The sequence below is a fragment of the Balaenoptera physalus genome (assembly GCF_965194825.1).
Source record: "Balaenoptera physalus genome assembly, chromosome: 7".
Lineage (NCBI taxonomy): Eukaryota > Metazoa > Chordata > Mammalia > Artiodactyla > Balaenopteridae > Balaenoptera > Balaenoptera physalus.
Window position 1 is genome coordinate 17,596,918 of NC_138886.1, and position 24,775 is coordinate 17,621,692.

Sequence of the window (24,775 nt, forward strand, 5' to 3'; positions counted from 1 at the left end):
TTGGTGGGGTGATAAGAATGCAAAGAAGCATTGAGTACAAGTCCTTGCCCACCAGGGGCAAAGCGGACTCTGGGGACAGCTGTTTGAGCCTCACTTGGTCCTGATTGATGTTGATAGACTACAGGTAACAGTATGATAAGAGAAGCAGGTGGATTTGAGAGAGGTTGAGAAGGTCATTGGATACTAAGATGAAACATTTAGGATAAATCTTATGGGTGAGGAAGCATTTCTTCTCTCCAAGACCTACACAAGTTACCTAGCAACCAAGTTTGTTTCATTTGTGCGTGTGTTTACAGCATATACCGTGCATTCTTCCAAGAGAAGTTAATATTATCCACATGAATCCAACTTATAAAAAATAGATAGGGCTTCCCTGGTGGCGCAGTGGTTGAGAGTCTGCCTGCCAATGCAGGGGACACAGGTTCGAGCCCTGGTCTGGGAAGATCCCACATGCCGCGGAGCAACTGGGCCCGTGAGCCACAACTACTGAGCCTGCGCGTCTGGAGCCTGTGCTCCGAAACAAGAGAGGCCACGATAGTGAGAGGCCCGCGCACCGCGATGAAGAGTGGCCCCGGCTTGCTGCAACTAGAGAAAGCCCTTGCACAGAAACGAAGACCCAACACAGCTAAACATAAATAAATAAATAAATAATAAAAATAAAGGAATTCCTTAAAAAAAAAAATAGATAATATAAAGATAGGACAGGACAGATCAGAGCCATTTGTAAGGAGAGAAAGGGAAAGGGAGAAAATGGTTTCAGGAGCCTGAAATGGGAGAATTACTCAATGTGAGATAAATTTAGCACTGTTTGTCTTGGCAACCAAAGTAAGCAGAAAGAAACATGGTGGATTATAGAATTGTCCTTGCTTGAGAAAAGGAAGTTTGCAGTTTTGGGGGTTTTTGCTTTGCTTTGTTTTGTTTTCCAGAGGATATACTCCTTTTCCTGACATAATTTGCTAAGAGAGATGTTTCCTATATATACCTATATAAGAAGTAGTGAACAATGCCATCAACAGTTATGAAGTTTCAGTATTTCTCACATCATTTAGAGGAGAAAACTGAGGCCCAGAAGGGTCTCACAGCCAGTGAGGAGGTGAAATTGGGATAGGAGATGTCCCAGGCTACTCTATTCTAATCTGAATATATTGAATATACTTAAATATAATTTACTTTAAAGTGCAGTGAAAATGTACGTAAAAATATGGACTCAAAGAGCACATCCAGCCTCAGTAGTCCTTGCTAGGCTATCTATTTAATGTCATTTTTATGTGATTTTAGGAGGGAGAGGAGATAAATACATGTGTTTAATAGCCATTGTTAACTGGAAGCCTCTTATTTTCATTGCCAAAGCGGAAGTTGGCTCTCATAATGGAAAACACTGACCTAGAGAATGCAGACAGAGATTTTAATTTTCACTGTCAGTAACTAGTTGTAGAGGTATGGGAGATATTCACTCATGTACTTGTTTTGTTGTAGTTTCAAACTTTAGGCTAGGCCTGAGCTCTGACCTCTCCGACTGCTGATGGAAAGATGGGGCTTTACCGCTCAGAGTGGACATAGAACGTGCACTTGCCAGCTTCTTGTCACAAAAGTACAACCTTGAACTCTTAGCTGTTCGAAACATTTGCAAGAGCTCAGGTGCAAGACATATTCACAGACAACTAATGGAAGCACACGAAATCCAGCCATTCATTCAGATAGGTGTTTTCATATGTGGGTCCTGTAAAACATTAGTTCCATGAGATGCTCAAAGACAAAAAAAGGGAAGTTCCAGTGGTCAAGCCCACACAGAAAAGTCTGCACTCTAGAACTGTCTCTTGAAGGTTCACAGGGCACCTGAGGATAATAAAAGCTCTAAGTCCTGCAGTGGTAAAACATAGCATATTTTGTTGGTTCTAAAGTGCCCAGATTTTCCACATTTTAACATTTTTGAAATTAGGATGTATTTTACTATCGATGGTTTGATAGAGTTTAATTAAAAATTGATTTTTCTTAGTGTTAGGTGAAATGCTAGTGTTTCTTATAGGTGTTGAGGGTCTTAGAGTAGATAAAATATTTTATATAATTTAGCCCAGGGTTCTCCATGGCATTCCCTTCCCTTCCCTTCCTTTTCCTCTCCTTCCTTCTTTTCTGAAGAATACTCTTGAGTATGTTACCTTCAAAATGGCTTTTCTAGAAACTCTAAATTTTTCCCTTGAGTGAAACCTGCAGATGGAGGCCACTCTGACAAGAGTTTTACTAATCTTCACATTGGTCAATGTTGGGACAGTCCTGAGAACCTTCATGAGAAACACAAGTGGGGTCCATGTGGCTGAAGGCCTTAACTGCTAGGTCACAGAGGGTCCTGGTCCTGATGACCCCAGAGTGGGATTTCTTACAGGTGTCAGGATCAGCAAAGCTGAGAAAACGCCTGCTTCTCTCTTGCCTTGGTGGTAGGAGCTAAGATTCATCCCTAACATTAGTCCAAGTCTATGTGGTATGCAGTTTCTTGAGCTCTTCTTACCCTTAACTTTGCTCTATTCTTTTTTTTTTTTTTCCTGGGATTTGATTCCCTTCCCCATTAAAAAAAAAAAGTTTCTAGTCTATGCATTTCATTACATTATTTTATTGATTCCATAGCCATTGAGGAATGAATGAATGAATGCGCAGGTAAATACGTGAATAAATAAATAAATACCCTGCCTTGAGAATTTGTATAAATGCCATTTCTCTTAGGCCCCAGTTTCCTTTTGTTTGAAAAACAAGCAAGATTGGAAGCAGTCATTTGTGCTGAAGTGGAATGAGCCCTAGATTTGGAGGAAGAAGATCTAAGTCCAGGTCCTGGCTTTTCCAAAGTGCTCGTGTGATCTTGGTCAAGGGATTTAAAATGCCAAGCCTCAGGGTCCTTGGTGGCAATGTCAGAATGAAAGTACCCATCTCATGACATTGCTGTAAGGATTAAATAAAACATGCTCTTGGCTAAACATGTATAAGCTTTTGTGGTACAGGCTCTGAAGCCCCATCCAATTCTAGTATTCTCTGTAATGTGATGGGTGGGTTCAGGGTAACACATTCACTGCCTTCAGCTAAAATGCCCAGTTTGTATCTCTGTACTTATTTTATGTTTTTCATTTTGGCATGTGTATAAATATAGTTTCATGCAGATCTTGGCTGGTTTCCTGTGAGCCTACACTCTTTAGAATTTCTGTAAGAAAATCTCCCAGACGACAGAATGTTCTAAAGGAGCTGTATAATTATGTCGCATGGTACAAAAATAAGATTAAAAAAAAAAAATAGAAACCAACAACTAAATAGACCTTTGCATAAATCATCCTGTGCCCTGAGGTGGCTTGGGGGAAAGAGTTGCTCACGTTTTAAAACTCAAAGGATCATTTGCATTTATGAGTTCTTTCTCTCTCTCTCTCTCTCTCTCTCTCTCTCTCTCTGTCTCTCTCTCTCTCTCTCTCTCCCTCTCTCTCTCTCACCCTACATCTCTAAGGGTCTTACTAAGCGAACCCGGCCTTTTATCTCCCTTCCTTCCTCTCCTGCTGAGCTACAGTCTTTTCTCACCCCCAGGCAAAAGAAAATCACCATGCACCTACAGTTGTAATATGGCTAAAGTCATACACACACATACACACACATTCATATACACACTTCTTGAAATAGGAGCTCCAGGTTTAATTCCTAGCACCACTCTTGCCAAGGTGTATCTCCATGGGCAAGTCACTTCACTTCCCTAAACTTCAGTTTTCTCATCTGAAAAGGGGAGCAACAACTCCCTGTGAAGGTTGTATATTAGTTTCCTGGTGCTTCCGCAATGCATTACCACAAACTTAGTACCTTCAAACGATACAGATTTATTATTTTATGGTTCTGGAGGGCAGAAGTTCTAAAATCTAGGCATCGGCAAAACTTCAAGGCTGGAGACATAGTCTCTGTGTCTGTTTGTCTGTCTGTCTCTTTCCTCTGCTTCCAAGTTGTATCTCCTTCTCTGATCCTGACACTCTTCTCTACCTCATATGCTCCTATAAGGACCCTTTTGATTACATTGAGTCCACCCAGGTAATCCAGAATAATTGTCCCATCTCAAAATTCTTAACTTAATCACATCCGCAAAGTTCCTTTTTCCATGTAAGGTAACATTTCATGGGTTCTGGGGATTAGGAGATGGATGTTTTGGGGGAACCATTATTCTGTCCACTACAGATTGCAGTAAGGAGAAAAATATATAGAAAAAAAAATTTCACTAGACTGTGGAATCTTGAATGCAAAACCGAGCTTTGTGTATACATGTGTGTATGTACATATGTATATATGCACATGTATGCACACACACACTACATGTATGCATATGCATGTATCTATGTGCATATATAATGGGTATATTCAACTTATATGTAATAATCACACATGTATAAATATATAAAGTTATATATTTAAAATATATGTATAATGTATGTTTATATGTACAATGTATTTCCAATGAATGGCACAGATAATTTCCCAATTACGTAGTTTGAAGCAAAAAAAAAAAAAAAAAATCAGAAAAGGGTAACTCTGTTGGCTTTAAGAAATCTGGATCTAGAAAGAGGCCAGCAACTAAGATCTGAGAACCACTGGAAGTAGATGTACATTCTCTGGGAAGTGTAAATTGGCTAATAGGTTAAGCAGCAATCATAGGTAATACTAGCATAATCACAGTAACATTAATCATCATCATCACAGCAGCTGATGCATTAATTGGCCACTACATCGTAGATACTACTTTATCCTTTATGTAAGTTATCTCTAATTCTCACATCAACCCTATGATAGGGATTATTATCATCCCCATTTAATAGATAATGACACTGAGGCCTAGGGTAGTTAACAGACTTGATCAGGGTCACACAGCTGGGAAGTGGTACAGCCTCTCTTTGACCACAGCTTTAATTAGATCCAGAATCTGAACTTGACATTTTGTGTCTCCTTTAGGTAAGGGGGCCTGGAATCTCAATAAATTCACCAAAGTAGAAATTATACAAGCTACATTCTCAGACTAGAATGTGATAATATTAGATATTAACAGCACTCTATCTAGCATATGAATCTATATATTTGGGAATTACAAAAAGCAAAACCTTCTAAATAACACTTGGATAAATAACAAAATCAAACTTAAATGATCACCTCTTTAGCAGCGAGCAGGAGCTGGAAAGCTGCATGTGAAACTCATGGAACAGAGGCAAAGCAGTAGTCAGGAGCTCCGTGGCATTTACTAAGAAGAAAGAAAGACCGAAAATAAACAAATGAAGCATTCAACTCCAGAAGCCAGAAAAAGAGTTATAAAACAAACTCAAAGAAAGCAGCAGGAAGGAATTAATACAAGTAAAAGCTGAAATACATGACATAGAAAAAAAAAAAGGAGCCTTTCCAGTAAAATGCAAAAGCTTCTTCGAAGGAGAGAGAGAGAATGTAAACACATTAGTAATGAGCTAGGGGCATAACCATAGAGGCACAGAAGATAAAACAAATTTAATGAGAATACTGTGTGCAAATGTATGCCAATAAATTTAAAAGTCTTGATAAAATGCATTATTTCCTTAGAAAATATAAATTACCAAGTTTGAGTCATGATGCTGTAGAAAATCTAAATAGCCAAATAAAATAAAATGATAAGACAGCTAAACGTCTACAATTGAAAAGAAGACATCAAGCCCAGGTGATTTTATATGCAGGTCTTACCAAATCATCAAGGAATCGATAACCTCTATCTTATGTAAAGCGATCCAGAGAAAGAAAATAAAGGACAGTTTTCTAATTTATTCCATAATCCTAGCATAATCTGAATACCCAAACTGGGCAAATATATACTCATTCATCCAGAAAAATCTGGTTGATGTATGAGAACTGATGGGCTCCTTATGTGGTAGGATGAAAGATCAACTTTCAAAAATCAAGAATAACTTTCCTCAATATCAGTAATAACTAACTAGAAAATATAAAGGAAAACAAACATGAAAACTGATCATATTCCTCAAGTGGGAAATACTGTAATAATAGAAGCTATCACTCTACTATATCCTTGTGCATGCTGTATTTCAGGCACAGCTCATTTAATCCTCACAGTGGCTCTGTGCAGTGGGAACTTCTTCATAGGTAAGCAAAGGAAGTACAGAGAGGTTAAGCATTTTGTCCAGGGTCACACAGCAAAAAATGGTGGAATCTGGATTTGGACTCTTGTGGTCTGGATCCAAAACGCCTGCTTGTAACCTCTACCCTAGTGCATTGCATAAATACCTATGAATAAACCCCCACCAGATATGTGCAAGATTTTTTTTTTTTTATGTGCAAGATTTTTATGACCGAAAGTCTAAAACTTCAGTGAAGGTTTTAAAAGAACACTTGCTAAATGGAGATGCAAACTATGTTTCTGAGTTAGAAGACTCCCAACTGTAAAGATGCTGTATCAATCAGCCAGGATAAGATAGGCTTTGTTGCTGTAACAAATGAAGCCTCCCAAACCAGGAGATTGCACACAGAAGTTGATTTCTGGTTCACACAAGGTCCGTTGTAATTGAGGCAGCATTCTTCCATCCTGCAGTATGGATCTGGAACACGTGATCTCCAAGCTTACCATAGCAAGGGAAGAGGGGGCTTGAGAATCATGCAACATGTTTGTAAGGGCTGGAGCTACAATGACTTATATCACAGCAACACAGATTGCATCTCTCAGAATCCCTTCACATGGTCCCTTAAACCCAACTGCAAGGGCAGCCTAGATGCGTAGTCTACAGGGTGTCCACAAAGAGGATCCAGTGTGGTGAACGTAAGACATCATCTCTCTGCCACAGTTGTCAACAGTGCTCAGCACAGAGTTGACTCTCAATGCATATGTCTTAAAGGAAAAAAAATTAACAACTTTCCCTCATTTAGTCTACAAATTCAATTTAGACAAGCCAAAATTCCACTAAAGTTTTACATGAAATTTGACAAACCAACTCTAAACTTTATCTGAAGGGAAAAATGACTAAGAACAGTGAGGAAATTTTGAAATAGGAAATCAGTGTTCTTGACAGGGAGAAGCCTTACCTTGCTACATTCAAAACATTCCATAAAACTCTATTAATGAAAATAGTGCAGAATTATTGCAGGAATATACAGATAATTAAATAAAATTGCCAACTATGTATATGTGGTACACATAAGGATTTAATACATGACAAAAAGGCATTTCAAACTACTTAGGGAAAGGATGGCTCCTTCAGATAATCATCTACCCATTTTAAAAATAATTAAGTTAAATAACCACTCCCACCGTGCACAGAAATAAACGCCACACAGATTAAATAACCAAAGATGAAAAAACTGTATAAATACGAGAAGAATATAAAGAAAGATTGGTTATTTTTGGCATCTTTGTGGCTTCCTAAGCATCACACAAAATTCAAAAGCAATAAAGGACCAGGATAAAGAGGTTATAAGACATCAAAAGCAATATTAAAATGCAAGTACAGACTGGAAGAAAATTTGGAAGGTGAAAGATAACTACTGAGAAAATATATAAAATATATTTAAACCAATAAGGAAAAAGACAAGTCTCACAAAACATGAATGGATAATGAGAAATACAGAATGAGAAATACAAATGACCATGGCATGAAAAGATGGTGAACCTCACCAGTAATCAGGGAAATGCAAATCCAAATAAAAATGATTAATTTTTGCCATCCCAGATTGGCAATAATGAACATGACAGATATGGAGAAATGAGTTCTCTCATTCATCAGTGATAGGATTGTAAACTGGCAGTGCCTCTACAGATAGCCATTTAGTAGATCTATCAAAATTTAAAAATTCATAAAACATTGATCCAGCAATCCCTCTTTTAAGAATCTGTTTTATAAAAAATAAACTCAAAATGGATTAAAGACCTAAATGTAAGGCCAGACACTATCAAACTCTTAGAGGAAAGCATAGGCAGAACAATCCATGACATAAATCACAACAAGACCCTTTTTGACCCACCTCCTAGAGAAATGGAAATAAAAACAAAAATAAACAAATGGGACCTAATGAAACTTAAAAGCTTTTGCACAGCAAAGGAAACCATAAACAAGATGAAAAGACAACCCTCAGAATGGGAGAAAATATTTGCAAATGAAGCAACTGACCAAGGATTCATCTCCAAAATTTACAAGCAGCTCATGCAGCTCAATAACAAATAAACAAATAACCCAATCCAAAAATGGGCAGAAGACCTAAATAGACATTTCTCCAGAGAAGATATACAGATTGCCAACAAACACATGAAAGGATGCTCAACATCACTAATCATTAGAGAAATGCAAATCAAAACTCCAATGAGGTATCACCTCACACCAGTCAGAATGGCCATCATCAAAAAATCTACAAACAATAAATGCTGGAGAGGGTGTGGAGAAAAGGGAACCCTCTAGCACTGTTGGTGCGAATGTAAATTGATACAGCCACTATGGAGAACAGTATGGAGGTTCCTCAAAAAACTAAAACTAGAACTACCATACGACCCAGCAATCCCACTGCTGGGCATATACCCTGAGAAAACCATAATTCAAAAAGAGTCATGTACCACAATGTTCATTGCAGTTCTATTTACAATAGCCAGGACATGGAAGCAACCTAAGTGACCATCGACGGATGAATGGATAAAGAAGATGTGGCACATATATACAATGTAATATTACTCAGCCATAAAAAGAAACTAAACTGAGTTATTTGTAGTGAGGTGGATGGACCTAGAGACTGTCATACAGAGTGAAGTAAATCAGAAAGAGAAAAGCAAATACCGTATGCTAACACATATATATAGAATCTAAAAAAAAAAAAAAAGTTCTGAGTTCTGAAGAACCTAGGGGCAGGACAGGAATAAAGACGCAGACCTACTAGAGAATGGACTTGAGGACACAGGGAGGGGGAAGGGTAAGCTGGGACGAAGTGAAAGAGTGGCATGGACATATATACACTACCAAATGTGAAATAGATAGCTAGTGGGAAGCAGCCGCATAGCACAGGGAGATCAGCTTGGTGCTTGTGACCACCTAGAGGGGGGGGATAGGGAGGGTGGGAGGGTGACGCAGGAGGGAGGGGATATGGGGATATATGTATATGTATAGCTGATTCACTTTGTTATAAAGCAGAAACTAACACGCCATTGTAAAGCAATTATGCTCCACTAAAGATGGTAAAAAAAAAAAAAAAAGATCTGTTTTATAGAAACACACACATGCATAGTGATATATGTACAAAATTCTTCACTGTGGCACCATTTGTAATAACAAACAGCTATAAACAACCAAAATGCCCATCAATAAAGATTAGGTAAAATCATTATGGTACATTCATACTGCGCAATACCAAACAGTCATTAAAAAGATCGATCTATATGTATACTGATTTAAAAAGATCTCCAAGAAATTATATTAAGTACAAATGCATATCTCACAACAATGTATAGGGTAATTCTGTTTATGAGTTTATTATGAAAAATTATAATTTTAAAATATATATGATATAAAAAATTAAAATAATATATTTTATATTACAAAAAGTGTAATATGTATATAGTAGATCTCTAAATGCATTGAAAAAACCCTACAAGAATACATAATTATTAACAATGATGACCACTGGAACAGGAAGTAAGGATATGCGTGGAGTGGAGTGGGAAATGAAGAACTTCTGTGTTTTACTCTATAGACTGTGATAATATCTAATCTTTTACAACAACAATGTATTCATTCATAGGTGCGCGCGTGTGTGTGTGTGTGTGTGTGTGTGTGTGTGTGTGTGTATGTGTATGTGTATGTGTGAGAGAGGCGGGCGGGGGGAGGGAGAGAGAGAAGAGCGTGAGATCTACCCAGTATATGATTTCTCGTATTTGCTAGGAACCTTTTGGAATAAATGGATGGAACTATACTTTATTGAGAACTTACCATATACTCCGCACATTTATATAACTCACTTTATCTGTACTGCAACTTTATGAAGGGAGAGTTGCATGTATTTAATAGATGCAAAAAAGGAGACAGGATAGACTTGACCAAGGTACCAGGATAGCCCTCCTTCCAAGAACTTTCCACTGTACTTTGGGCAGGAGCATGTAAACATTGGAAAGACAGTCGGTGCATCTGTGCAATACACTGGGAGTTAGAGGAAAACAAGGACAGAGCGACAGCTTGCTTCAGACGTTAAGGTGTTCCTGAGTTTTCAATAGGAGTGATCTTGGGTCATGTTTTCAGCTCTGCCTGCCTACTTCCTGCCTTCAGTTGGGTTCTGTGTCTCTAGCATCAGCTAGTGGTTCCTGCATCCTGGGTACACTTTCTTCCCAAACCATTGTCACAGAGCCTCTCCCTTCTCCCACATGAGCCTTTTTGCAGTCAGATTCAATAGATCTTCACTTCATCCCATGGAAGAAAGGCCGATACGAGACTGACTACTTTCTACTGACTGCAATTAGCATAGTGTAACCAGGGTCATATCATGCAAATAAGAACAACTGGATTTGGAAAAGACAAGTGAGGGAAAAGTTACCTTTGTTGCTAAACAGACCTGATTTTGAGTGCCAGCTTTGCCACTTACTCATGGTGTGGCATGCTTTATTTCTTGGCTCCTCGTGTTGCTCTCTGTAAAGCAGGAATGATGATACTACCTTTTTCATGGTTAGAAAATAAACATACAAAGTGCCTAGTCGATAGCATATGCTCAATAAGTAAATACCACCATTGCCACCATTACACCCTCTCTATATTTATTTTGTTAAGTACACTGCAATTTCTAACTGTTTATGCAGTCAGTGTATCATGGAACCTCATAGCAGCCTGGTGTATTAATGTAGGATAGTAGTGTCTACCGCCTTTTACAGATGAGGAAACTGGAAACCAAAGAGGTAAAATGACTTGCCTGGCTTCACATACATCACAAGGAACAAAGATGACATTTTGCAGCTATCTTCAATTGTACAGCCTCTTCTCTTGTGTGTCGTATTTATTATGTGCACCCTACCCTCAGTGCCTAGCAAAGGACCATGAACAGATAGACATTCACAGAATTTCAGTTTCTGAATTGATTTTTCATAGGCTAGGACCTCTGCTTTCCCCGCCCCCCCCCATGCCTCTCTAAGAGATTTCTTTCCCACTGTAAACATCCCAAATTGCAAATATTTTTTCCACACCCCATTGAGATGCCTGTTTGGGCCATAGTGGAGCCCATCCCAGTTTCAAAGGCGTGTCAAGGGCCCTTCTGCTGTCAGGATTAGGTATTTAGAGACCAATAGAGGCTGCTAACATTGCTAATTGAGCAGAAGCTGTGGCTGCTGCCCCCCCTGCCCCCCCCCCATGTGCTGTCCATGGTCCTGGAAGGATCACCTCTGAGCTACAAGGGCAATAAAAACCTTATTTTTGCTACAGTCTTCAACCTTGGCCAGCAGATACACTGGGAATAGGTTCTGCTTTGAGAAGCTAGTTGATAATTCCCTGTGAATTGGTCTGTCATGCTTTTTAAAGTTTGTGTGTTCATGGAAAACAGTTTTTAAATTTGCTTTGTGTATGGATGTGCTCTCTGACTTCCCCCTCGACTCCTCCAAAATGTCACAAATGACTTTCCTTGAATTTACCAATTTGCAGGATTAATGTGCTTCTCTCTAGACACCTGTGCCCTAGATAGATTCCAGCCAGAATAGCTGTATCCATTGCTAAATTCTGACCTGTTTTGCAGGCAAAGGAGGCCTTGGTTTTAGGTCACCCCCGATGGGGGCATTCAGCATGCGAGCTAACTCTCGGCCCTGTTTTATCATGCAGTTGTGTGGAGGAGTTCAAGCTGGCTCCTGATGGAAAATCCTGCCTAATGCTCTCAGATGTCTGCGAGGGCCCCAAGTGCCTCAAACCTGACTCCAAGTTCAACAACACCCTCTTTGGAGAGATGCTACATGGTTACAACAACCGGACCCAGCATGTGAACCAAGGCCAAGTCTTCCAGATGACCTTTAGGTATGGGACAGACACCTGCACTTCACTCCTCAAGTCACTGACCCGAAATCTGGGCAGGGGGAGGAAGCCATGGGCACCATGGGATAGAGGTCTATTACACTGGTCAGCATCTCCCCCAAATCACTAATGCCTATGCATGAAGTATCAGCAGTCAGCAAAGTCCATTCCCTGAAGTTCCTTTTCCACTGACCTAGCCTTTATTTATCCCACCCTCCCATTTTCTAACTCTATCCACATATTTGCAATTCAATCTTAAGTCATCCTGTAAGTACAGTTAATGGAATTTCTAATGTGATTAATCTTTCCGTCTATTAAAAATAAGTATCTTATGTAGGCTATTCAGGCAGTTCAAAAATAAAGACATTTAATGAACAAGAAAATAAAAATGCCCATCACCCAGAAATAGCCAGAATTAACATTTTCTTGAACATTCTTAAAACACCTCTCTCTCTCTCTTTCCCTCTCTATCTGTATATCAATGTACACACACACATACACACACACACCACACAAACACACAAACATGCCAACTTTCAGTAAAGCTGTTTGGAAATTGCTTTTTTTGCTCATCAGTATGTCAAAGACCTCTTTCCCTGTTAATAAATACAGAGGTACATATGAAATTAAAAGATTGAGACTACTCTCACAATAAGAATAAACAGAACTGGGACTGGGTTGACCAAATTTTATGAAGATTAGACATGCAGTGTCCTTGTGAACGTCTTCTTGGGAGAGTTGAAGAAACTGGGGCTGTTCTATCTGGAGAAGAAAGGCCTTAGGTGGGATTTATTCATGCCTCAAAATCTGAAAGCCATAAGATGGTAGCATGAGAAGAACTGTTCCGTGTATAAGAAATAATTATCTTAAAAAAAAACCTATACTTTTAGACAGTTTTGCATAAAAATGTAATAGGATATTATCACAAAGAAGGGTTCTCCCTACCATCTGAGGTCATGTCAACAAAAGTCAGAACTGGAAAGACACATCACCGTTATAATCATCCTCGTCCTCATCCTGTCCTCTAATTAATAATAATAATAATTGTGATTGTAGTAGGAGTGGCTACTATTTATCAGGAAATACTGTATATGTCAAGCTCTTTGATAAGTATTTTAAAAATAATAATAACCACTAACATTAATTTAGCACATGCTGTGGGCTTTCGAAGCACTTTCCATTCCTTAATTTAATGTCATCCTCACAATGGCCCCATGAAGCAGAGGCTGTTGTCATCCCCTTTATACAGATGAGAAGTGGCAGTGTTAAGTGACTTTCCCAAATCCCCCTTATAGGAAGTAAAAGAGCCAGGGTAGTACCATTTTAGCTTCACAATTAAAACCCTTTGAGATACCATGGCCTCCATTTTACAGTTGAAAAGTCAACACCAGAGAGGTAAACTGACTTTCTCAAAGTCACCATCTAGTGAGAGGGAGAGTAAGGATTCAGATATATATCTGGCTGACTCCAAAGCCCTGCTCTTATCTTCTAATGCAACATACCTTATCACTTCCCATTTTATAGAACTAGAATGAAAATGTGAATTCCATAAAACTATTCATCTATGTAGTTATCACATGCTCTTTGAGCACCTGCTATGTCCCAGGTACCATGCTTCACACCCTGTGGTGCTTATAGTGTGTGTGTGTGTGTGTATGTGTGTGTGTGTGTGTAACCTTAAGTACTTAATTTGTGGCAGGAATTATGAAGTAAAGATGCGGTGTTCCAGGTAATCAGTTAACAGTGGGATCTAATTTAGTCGGAGTAGAGTGTGTGCGTGGCGGAGGGGGAGTACATCTATTGGATTAGAAAACAATAAGTCTCACAGTCTACCTTGCAGAGGAAGTGTTATTTAACTAATACCTGGAAGATGAGTTGGAGCTAGCATTGTAAAAGGTTTCAAGCAGAGACAGATATTCTAAGAAGGAAAAGAACTTGGTTGGTTTCAGGAGAGGAAGAATGTGGTGTGGTTGAAGCTGAGTAAATATGGAATGTGAAGCCAGAGGGGTAAGCAGTGACAGATTATGGGGGTCTTGCAGGCAAAGTCTTTATTCTAATAGCAAAGAGGAGAACTCTTAAATGGTTAACAGAGGGGAATATGTCATGATTGCATTGTATTTTTTGACTTCATGATAGCTGTGCGGAAGTAGATTGCAATGAGGGTGGAAAGGAAAACAGTGGAATGGGGTCAATTAGGTGCCTGTTGTGGAAGCTACTTGAGAATGTTCGTGGCTTCAACCAGGATGATGGGAACACAATTGAGAAAGGGGATTTGGGGAGATATTTGAAAGGTATAATGGACAAGGGCCAGGGAACAGTTGCAGGCAAAGGGTAAGGTTGAGGGAGGAATCAAGGGTGATAGAAGTACTGGTAGCCACATAGCAATTTAATGGCAGAGTCGGGTCCTCCAACTCCCAGATGCTCAAGCCAAGGCCGATGCTACTTCGTTAAAAAACTCAGAGAAATTTAAGGGCAATCTGGATGAGCTACTTTTAATTCTGATTTTCTACAGTCCTGATTTTCTATAGTTTTAATAGTCTGTGAAACCCTGTGTTGAGTACCATGATGGATTGAATAATACTGCATGGAATCCAAAGGAAAATATTAGTTGTCCCTGGCCTTCAAGAAGGGAGTTTACAAGTTTGCAAGAAAACACACACTCAATTAGAAAACAAATATGTGAACACTTAATTTGCAAAGAAATGTTCCAAATGATGCCAGTGGTTTTCAGAGTTCAGATTTCCCATACGAAGACTTTTGAAAGGAATTAGAAGGAATAACAAAATGCTTCATAAAGGATGAGGCTTATGAACTGGAGTTTGAAGTGATGGCAAAGAACAGTGCCTCTTGGTGAGAGATAAGAGCTATAAAGGCATTTTCCTGTCCAGGAAGGAGCATGCAGAAGCCCAGATATATTGATAAGTGAGGGGAGTGGGAGGGACAGGAAATAAAAATCTCCAGATAGACCCAGCTCCAAATCCTGGCCCCATCAGTGACAAGCATAGTCCTACTGCCTCATCTTTAAAAAGGGGTGTTTAATCAGATACCAGTAACTGTAATATGGCAACATTGCTTGTTTTATGTAGTTTGATTTCTCATAGCAACTATCAGAGTGACTGGCACGTGATAAATGATCAAATGCACTAGTTCCCGTTCTCAAGTGTGAAGATTAGCTTGGTCCAAAAGAAGGATACAAATTGGGTAGTAAGATGCTAGATCCTGAAGGGACTTCATGGAATCCCAGGATCTCATCTGCATGTGGGAAAGGGACTTGGCTAAGGTCACAAGGCATGTCATTGCGGAGCTAGCCTGTAAACTCAGATCTCCTGGTTGTCCAGCATGCTTGCCTTCCCCCAACCAATAGACTGGTTGGTAAGGAGACCTTGGCTCCTCAAAGGCTGACCTGGGACTCTCCAGGCTCAGACAGAATTTTAGCCCCATCAGGAGTCATCCTTCTGCCTCGAACACTCTGTTTATTGTCCCCAGCCCTTCCATCTTGGGTTGTCTCTGAATAGCTAGGGCCGATCTTCCCTGATTTGCTCAGGAAAAGCAGTATAGTGAAGAGACCACACTGTTCTCTTTTGACAGCAGCCTCCAGATTTAGGAAACTCCCCAGACTACCATTATATTAGAGTAGCCCATTTCACTTCAGCTCGCTCATCCTTGGCTTCAGTTAAACTTTCTTTGCAATTATTTCTGTCCCCAGACCATGTCACCTCTTGGAGCCACATGCTAAGGCAATTGACTTCCCTCTGTGGGAAGGCGAGTGGCTTCTGATGAATCTAAATTTATCTCTTTCGAGTCTCCTTTCCTGAGCCCCAGATAGAGGGGAGGCTGCGGCTCCTTTGTCCTTCAAGTTTCAGAAGGCAGGCCTGTAAGGTTTTCAGCATCAAAGGCTGTTGTCATTTCTCGCCTCCTCCTCCTTCCTTGCTCTCCTCCTCCAAGTAATCTCCGGTCCAGTCCTCCAGAGTAGCCAGCAGGCACCCCACCAGCCCCATATGCCGCATTTCCTGACAACTGCCTGGCCTGGAATTTCAAACTCTCTCCCAGCTAAAGAATCTGCACTGCGACAGTCACAGCTCTGCTTTGTACTCCCCGCTGCCCCTACCTGGATCCCCACGCCTAGCACCTGCTGATAGAAGACAGGTCTGCCTCTCATGTCCTCTCTTGAATCTCTGAAAGAGCAACCTGGATTTCTGCTTTCAAAAAGCCTCACGTTTCGAATCTCTGAGCTGGACAAACTCTTAAAGATTAACAAAATTTAGACCTAACGTCTTATCATATAGCTGGAGAAACTGAGACCCAGGAAAGGATATTACTTGCGCAGTGCTCACCATAATTTGAGGCCCCTCTGAGACTGAAAGTTTGAGTTTGTGACTCCCAAACCAGTGTTCTCCTGGTTTCTGGTTCTATTACAAGGGACGTATGTAACTTCTCCGTACCCCCATATTAGTGTGTGCTAAGACGAACCGCCTGCTTCACCCCTGCTGTCAGCAGAGTGAGGACTCAGGTGTCTTGGGGATGCCAAATTCATAACGAAGGGGGCATCTTAGGCAAAGCCCACTTGCATGTACATGATTCTGCAGGAACTTGACCCCATTCCTGGCTAGCTCCTCGGGTTGCCGCACGTAGGCTGCAGCCTGTCTCTGGGAGAGGGACGTGTGGAGGCGTTTAGGACCCTGACAAGTCCAGGACTTATCCACTATGTGGGAAGATGAAGTATGGAGCACGCTAAGAGACACAGAGAAAGGTAGCGGCAGGGTGAGAGCGATAAGGAGAAGCGGTCAGAGGGACAAAGCTGAGACATGCGGAGAGACGAGGATGGAGGAGATACTGAGAGTCAGAGTACAGAAGGAGGGACTGCCAGGCACAGGAAGGGTTAAAGAGATACAGAGTAGTGACAAGGGTTAAAGAGATAAGGAGGTAGATGGTGAAAGGTAGGGGAGTCGGGAAGGAGTGAAAGATGAAAGTCTTGTTCTGTAAATAAGTTCACTTGTATCATTTTTTTAGATTCCATATATAAGCAATACCATATGATATTTGTCTTTCTCTGTCTGACTTACTTCACTTAGTGTGATAATCTCCATCCATCCATGGTGCTGCAAATGGCATTATTTCATTCTTTTTAATGGCTGAGTAATAGTCCATTGTGTATATGTAAAATGAACTTATTTACAAAACAGAAACAGACTCACAGACTCAGAAAACAAATTTATGGTTAACAAAGGGGAAAGGCAGGGGGAGAGGGATAAATTGGGAGTTTGGGATTGACATATACACACTACTATATATAAAATAGATAATCAACAAGGACCTACTGTATAGCACAGGGAACTCTGCCCAATATTCTGTGATAACATAAATGGGAAAAGAATTTGAAAAAGAATAGATACATGTATATATACATATATGTATATATGTACTGAGAAAAAAAAAAAAAAAAGAAAGGTGAAAGGCTTGAAGGAGGGACCTAAAGTGATAGAGAAAGAAGGACACAGAGTTTACACTGAAGTCACAATATAATTTATTCCCAGGAGGGAGTAAGGGTTGCTTTAAGAGACTGGGTGGTGCCCGGAGAGAGCTCTGGATTAGGAATTGTGTTCAGATGGATTATGAATGCACATAAAAGTCCTTTGGTAAAATGCCAAGTTCTGTGCAAATGTGAAAAGTCAAAGATCTCACTTCTGAATTGCCCCCAAACTCAGTAAATGATGTCAGGCTTTGCTGTTTCTAATCCCTTCCTGTGAGCTGTGTTGGTCTTAATGACCCATGCAAGATCACTGTCAGAATTCCCTTCCCTTAACTCTTGATCAAGGAGGGATTGGCACAGACTGTTGGAGTGAGATAAACTCATCAGAGCTTGGTGGTATTTGCTGTTTTGTTTGTTCCTTTGTATTTTACTTCCCTCCCTCTCCCATCCTTATCCATCCTACCTCATTTTTATAAGAAAGAAAGGTCAACTTCGCTTATAGATTGCAGAGATTTAGATAAACATCAGTCAAGAACTATTATTGAGCCTGGAGTCTCAGAAATTGCACTGAGAAGTTGCTTGGGAATGCGGGCGAATACAGTGGTGGATTTTGTAAAAGCCTCATCAAAAAGAAGACTGTTCTACCAGCCACGGACATTTACTCATAGGCCTTCACAAACGACCTACAAAGAATGTAAGGTGCTCATGAAAAATTTACTAGAAGGGCGCTTGCCAGTCTGGTTTGCTTATCAGATGTGCGTGTTGTACAGCATAAGAGGATGATCTTGGGTAAGATGTGGGATTCAGGATGAGGCACCACCAACCCACGCCTGATGAGACAGAAGGATTCTCGTTAAAGATTTGAGGAAAGCTGGCTTTCACTGGTGGCACCCACTTGTTCCCCCACTGAAGGTCCTGAGTCACATCTCATTAAGTTGCTCCAAAGCTATGGTTGTTCTGCTGCTTTCCTGGGACGTGGTTAATTGTACACGCTGCTTCTGTATCATTCCCTGTTTTCTACACTTTAATCATGTGTGTACGTTTTTATGTGCCGGGTCCTATACGACATACTTTGTTTTCTCACTTAGTCTTTCCAAGACCTGTTGCAAAGTAGCTCTTAACAACTTGGTTTTACAAAAAAGGAAATGAATGTGTCAACCAGACTGCATTAAGCTTTGTCTTGATAACACACAACTTCAAAACCATGGTGGCTTCACAGGAAAGTGTGTGTGTGGCTTATACCACGTGCTCCGGACAGAATCACAGTGGTTCTGCACACCCTGGTGTTTGGGAATCTGGGCTGACAGAGCGTCATCTTCATGTGCTTCTGTGAACGCTCTCATAGTGGGGAAGGAACTTGACTCTCATTACTTCCTCCTAGAGGTGACATTCTGCTCACATTGCACTGGTCAAATCAAATCTCATGGCCATGGTGCCCCTCCAAGGGTTGAGCTGAGACGTGAAATCCTATTACGTGCAGAGAAGCAGAGACCCAGAAATATGTGCGACATCAATACTGTTTACCACACTGAGGCACAGAGATGTTAGGCTAACTAGCCTGACAGTCATACAGCTAAAAACTGACAGCACACGGGTCTAACAACAAAGCCCATTTAGCAGTAGTGCCTCCCAGGCTCCCGGGATACTCCTACTTCATGTCACCACCTCTGAGAACTGTAATTAGACTTCTGTTCTCTTCTTGTCAGTTTCCTTCATTCAATCCCAAGGAACGATAGACTTTATAGATGGGAGAACCTTGGAGAACAGTTTGTACAACCCCCTCCATTTGTAGATGAGATGCCCAAGGCTCACAGTTTTTAAGTGAATTACCTAAAATCCCATATAACTAGTAAATAAATAAGTCAGGCCTCTAACCTCCAGTCTACTGGTCTTCTCTGTATTCACTTGGAAGGCTTAGGGAAATAGCATCCAACTCCCACACTGTACAGATGGTAACACCAAGGCCAAGTTTCCATCATTAACAGCAGAGCCAGGCAGGGGAGCTGTTTTTCTAAACTCTTAGGCCTGAGTGTTTTGTAGTATACCACGATCTTATTGTAAAAAAGAAAGCAAAGGAGGCAGGTAGTGGAGAAATCATCAGTGGAAAGTAGCATTAGCTTTTGATTTTCAAGGACATTCCCAGCCTCTCTATGTAGTAATATTCCAGCTCTTGGCAAAACCTTCAACTAACCACCTAGAGACACAGCTGCATGCTACCTTCTCTGGGGGATCAATGGTGAGATCTTTGAAGTGGATTGAGCGACAGAAGTTGGAGGCTGGATCACAGGGGTCAGGGGGCAATTTTCCCTGGGGTCCTGACTCCTGGGCTGACTGTGAAGAATCTCCTTTCTGTGTGTCCATTTTTCCAAGGTTTCCTAACATCATCCACAGGAGTCAAACCCAATATGTCCAGTGTACCTTAGGTCCTGGAATCAGAAAGTCTTCATTCCTGTTCTACCACTCTTGGCCATTCCCCCCTTCTGACTTCTGTTGTCTCTTCTGTATATTAAAGTGAGGGCAGAGCTCAGATAAAAACTGAGGGCTTCTGACCTAGAATACAGCACTCTTTTTACTCAACTGCCATGGCCAGGGGCCTAGTGAAGCCTTTCCTATTTACCTGATCATAAGAATCATCTAGGGCTATGCCAAGACCCACCAATCTTTTTTTTTTTTTTTTCCCCAGATAAGGGGCCTGGGAAAGTGCATTTCCACTGTATTCCCAGGTGGTTCACATTATCCAGCAATTTGGAGATATAGTGGCCTGATGTCTAAGATGCCAGGCTCTAGAGTCCACGTTCTAACTTGCCACTAACCAGTTGTCTGGCCTTGGGCACATTAGCTCATTAAGCTCACTTTCCTTATCTCTAAATTAGGAAGAATAACAAGACCCACTTCCTGGTGGTGTTGTGATGATTAAATGAGATTGGCCCCTGTTTCATCCCTATTCTCAGCAGACAGGGAGGATCCTGGTGCCATAGCGGGCGGCCAAGTCAATAACTAAGGAGGAATCTTGGGCAAAGGCCATCCTTATGTGCATGATTCTGCAGGAACTTGATCCCATTCTTGGCTGTGACCCAACACAAGGTGTCGGGGTGCCACCATCAGAAGTAACAGGATCCAAATCCCACATCTGCCATTTCCTAGCTCTATGGGTTTGGACAAATCCCTAATCTCTCTGAACCTCAAGATCTTCAACTGTAAAGTGGGTTTTACCCCAAAATATCCTCAAAGAGCTATGGTAAGGATTTAACAGTCTAATAAGCGAGGGTCCTAGATCAGTAGGCTTTCAGTAAACACTGTTTTCTTTTCCTTCAATTATATTCCTCTCCCCATAGTTCTAGAAGCCACATGGTTGATGAAGATGTATTCTGTTGCATTCCCCCAAATCTCATCTCTGGACTGGAGTCATGGTCAGCCTCCCAACTTCCTCCAACTAACACATGTTTTGGTGAATACATTGCTTTGGTGAGATGCCCAGGGTAGAGACAGAAATGTAGCCCTTCTTGCTCTATGGGTCTGTTGGAGTTGGACAGCTCAGCCAGCAACGTGGGATGGGGCAGCAGCCAAGGTCACCTTCTTGTGGGAGTATTTATCCCAGGCTTTGGAAAGATATCATCTCGCTGATGTGTTGTATCACCTGTGTCCTATAGGGTAGCCCCCTTTGTCTGAATGACCTACAGTGAAATACATCTAATTAGCAATGTGACATTTAGACGCTCATGTGTGCTATGTGGAATTTGATAACCTGGGCCCAGATCCAAAAGTTCCAGAACTATGTTAATCTACCACCTCTAGGGTGATATTAAAAATATTTAATGATCAGCCTAGAAGTGGCATTGACCAATCAAAGAGGACGTCCGTCCAAACAGAATGAAGGTTTAGCTGTAAGCCCTTCTGGACCTCACATCAGCCTCGCTCACCTTCCACCTTTCCTGATTTCCTCCCCCTCTTACCAACTCATCACATCCTCTGGTACATTTCCTCAACACCTTTAAGCATGATTGATATTGTAAAACTATTTTTTCTTTTCTTTTTAAAGCCTGTTTCTGAGGGACATAGGCAGACGTTTCTCCCATGACACATGTGGACAGAGCAGATTGCCTATCATACTTTTTACATGAGAAAACTGAAGCTCAGAAAGGTGAGGTGTGGCAGCCAAAGTGCCATGTGCATATGGTCTAAAACCATATGATCCTCAAAGATCAGGAAAGCAAATAATAGCTCATCATCGTCATTATACACAAAACCTCTATCTAAAGGTAGGAATTTTTCATACGTCTGCTTGTAGCCAGAACTCAATACACAGGAAATGCACTAGTGCTTCTCAAACTCTCATGTGCATACAGATCGCCAGGGTATCCTGCTAAAATACAGGCTCTGGTTCAGTGGGTTGTGGGTAAGGCCTGAGACTCTGCATTTCAAATGAACTCCTGGGTCTGAGGACCAGTTTGAATAGCAAAGTGTTAAACTGAACTTTATGCTAGACGTGAGCCCAGGTTAGGCCTGAGAATGGAAAAGGATGGTTTCCCCTCCATGTGCCTGTTTGAAAGCAGCAATTGAGTCCCAAGTCCAATGGCACAAGGGCACCATGGTGTCCCAAAGGAGTCTCCCCTCAGAGTGACCAAGTGCAGAGATGGTTTTGGATTTGCAGCAGCCAGGGCGGACAGTGCTGTCCTGCAATTCAACAGGCCCCTAGTGCGTAATGTAGCACAGTTCATTCTCTGCATCCATTCGTCTGCTTTGCTCACTGTTGGGTACAAGGACACTGAGTGTCATTGCCGATCGGGGAGGCACTTATCCTGACTCCAGTGTCCTGAAGCTGCAGCTGGGTGCCCAGATCATAGCCTCCTCCATCTGCCCACACTACAATTCCAGCCATCATTGGATGCCGTGGAAGGTACTTTCCAGCGGAGAGCTGGGCTACAGTCTGCATTAGATCAAAGGTGGAAGGCAGACTCCTAGAAAATCAGTGAGAAATCCATTTGGGAGGGGACATTGGTCTGGGTGAAGCTTTATTTTTCTTATGCGCTGAGACCAAAATCTCATACCGTCGACGCTCATTAGTTTAATTGGGGACAGAAGGAGAGTAGTAAAATTAAGACCTAGTGAAAGATGCTTTTTATTTATTTATTTTTGTGGGGAGCAGGGAATTGCAATCCATTTTTAAACAAGGACTCTCTAATCTCCCTCCCTAATTATAGTAAGAGAAGAAAGAAAAAGAGCTACTTTATTTTTAAAAACATTTTATTCTCAATGTCCACATCTCTAAATATACCAAGCATGGTCATTTTATGAGGAAAACAAATTATACACAGCATATTTTGAATGTTCTCCAACTAACCTAAAGATGTAACTGTAGTCCGCAAAAGGTACTAAAACAACAAAAGTAACCAGGTCCGTTTCACTTCTCTTCTCAGTTTTCTACCTAACCCCCACTCCTTTTGGTTTTGTTTTTAATTTTCTGTCTTCAAAATCCCTGACTACATTCTTTCTCTCGGAGTCGGGAGCCTATCGGAATCATGGAGGCATCTGAAGCAGAGACATTTTTTTAAGGAACCGCAATTTCATTACACTCAAATGCAGGCAGTAACTCACGCAGGTCTAAGCACTCAGAAGGAAAAGTCTGGAGGGAACCTTCGGAGCAGATAAGGATAGATTGTAATTAGCACAGTAATTGTAATTAGCAGAGCAACTGTAATTAGCACAGTGATTGTTTGTTCATAATGGGTGCTTCCAAAGTGACTTCAGGCGGTTTGTTCTCTTAAATATCTTCTGCCATTACCCCCCCCCCCCCCCCCCCCGCCATTTGTTTACACTGCTAATGTAATAATGTGCTTAGCAATCTCTTTTATAAATAAACACTCCAAAGGTACAAGCCAGACTAGCCCCTAGCCAAGCATTATACATCCTTAATTAATGGAGTCCGCAGCACTGAAATTTACTATATTTGCATTATGCTAAGGCAATGCCTGTATATTACTCTCTGAAGAAATCACACTTCAGAAGTCGTTTGTTCTTGTTTTTGTTGTTCTGTTAATTACAAGAGGGAATGGGATGTCACCATAGGACTGCACTTGAGGTCAGAGATTCCAGGCCTGGCTTTACCACTTATTCTCATTTGTTATTTAACAAGTTTTCATTAAATAACCCCTCTGATGTATTAAGCATTGAGGATGAAAAAAGGGAGACAGGCAAGGTCCCTACTCTGATGTAGATGAACCACTGGTCCAGCCTTGGTGTGGTAAGCAGCAGGGAAGACTTTTTGAAAGAGATGCTGGCTGAAACCTGGAGGATGTGATGAACAGTTAGCTAGCTGGGAGAGTGCCCCGGGCAAGTAAGAGCACAGAGCATCTGCAGACATGAACATCAGGGTGGATCATGAAGAGGGTGAGGGGATGGGATTGTAGAGATAAACCATGATGAAGGATGGACCTTCAATCGGGAAGGGTTATTTAAGCACCACAGTAATGGGACCACTGCTGGCTGTTAAGACTCTGCACGGTCTTCTAATCTTTCTGGGTCCAGTCTGCTCATCACTAAATCAGGGAACGTAATAGTACCAGTCCCATAGGAGAATTATGGTGGGGGGTGGGGCGGAGAGGTGATGAGAAAAGTCAGGTTAAAATGCTCTGTAAAGTGTAAAGACATGTGCAAATGTTAGTGACATTTTCCTAGCATGAATCTGAGCATCTGTGAGATACCACTTACTCCAAAATTATGTGCTGGAGTGTGCGTCCTGGCACATTTGAGATCATGTGAGATGCAAATTCACCAGCATTACTTTCTTTGTATTCCTTCCAGAGAAATGAGAAAGTAAGTCTATTCTAAGCTCACATTAATAAGCCTATGCATGTGAATCAAGAAAATTAATTTTTAGGGAAACATTTCCATTTCAGGGAGATGCCCTGAATAGAAATGTATTTAGTAACAATTCTAATGAAAGATATGATCACAGTTTATTAGATGTGAATTAATACAGAAAGCTCCAAGGGCAGTGGCTGGGCTTTTATGTAACATCACCACTGAAAAATTACTATTACTGATAATGTAGTGGAACACCTCAAAGGTGGCTTTTAAGAGTCCAAAATGAGCATTTATTTTTATGTCTCATAAGATGTTCAGAGGTACCCGTTAAGTGGGCAATTAATTAGCAGGCACAAGCCAGGAGCCTATGACGCAGGCATTCAGTGCATCCCTTACCACTGTGAAAGAGCCTTAATCCCTGAATCAGCCAGCCACCTCTCCATCCTCTGCGAGTGTCCTAGTGCTGTGACCTTGAAGCTATTTAGCTTGTGTTGAATGCTTTCTAGAGTAAGAGGAA

At 41.1% G+C, this 24,775-nt stretch overlaps 1 protein-coding gene across 3 annotated transcripts in view; it reads left to right on the plus strand.

Annotated features, from left to right (window-relative positions):
- ASTN2 (astrotactin 2) overlaps positions 1-24,775 on the plus strand; it is an 897,588-nt gene that overhangs the window by 570,715 nt on the left and 302,098 nt on the right. For all 3 annotated transcript variants that reach the window (XM_082470412.1, XM_082470411.1, XM_082470413.1), the window contains one exon: positions 11,799-11,987. In XM_082470412.1, the coding sequence (XP_082326538.1) occupies positions 11,799-11,987 (189 nt within the window). The remainder of the gene's footprint in view (positions 1-11,798; positions 11,988-24,775) is intronic.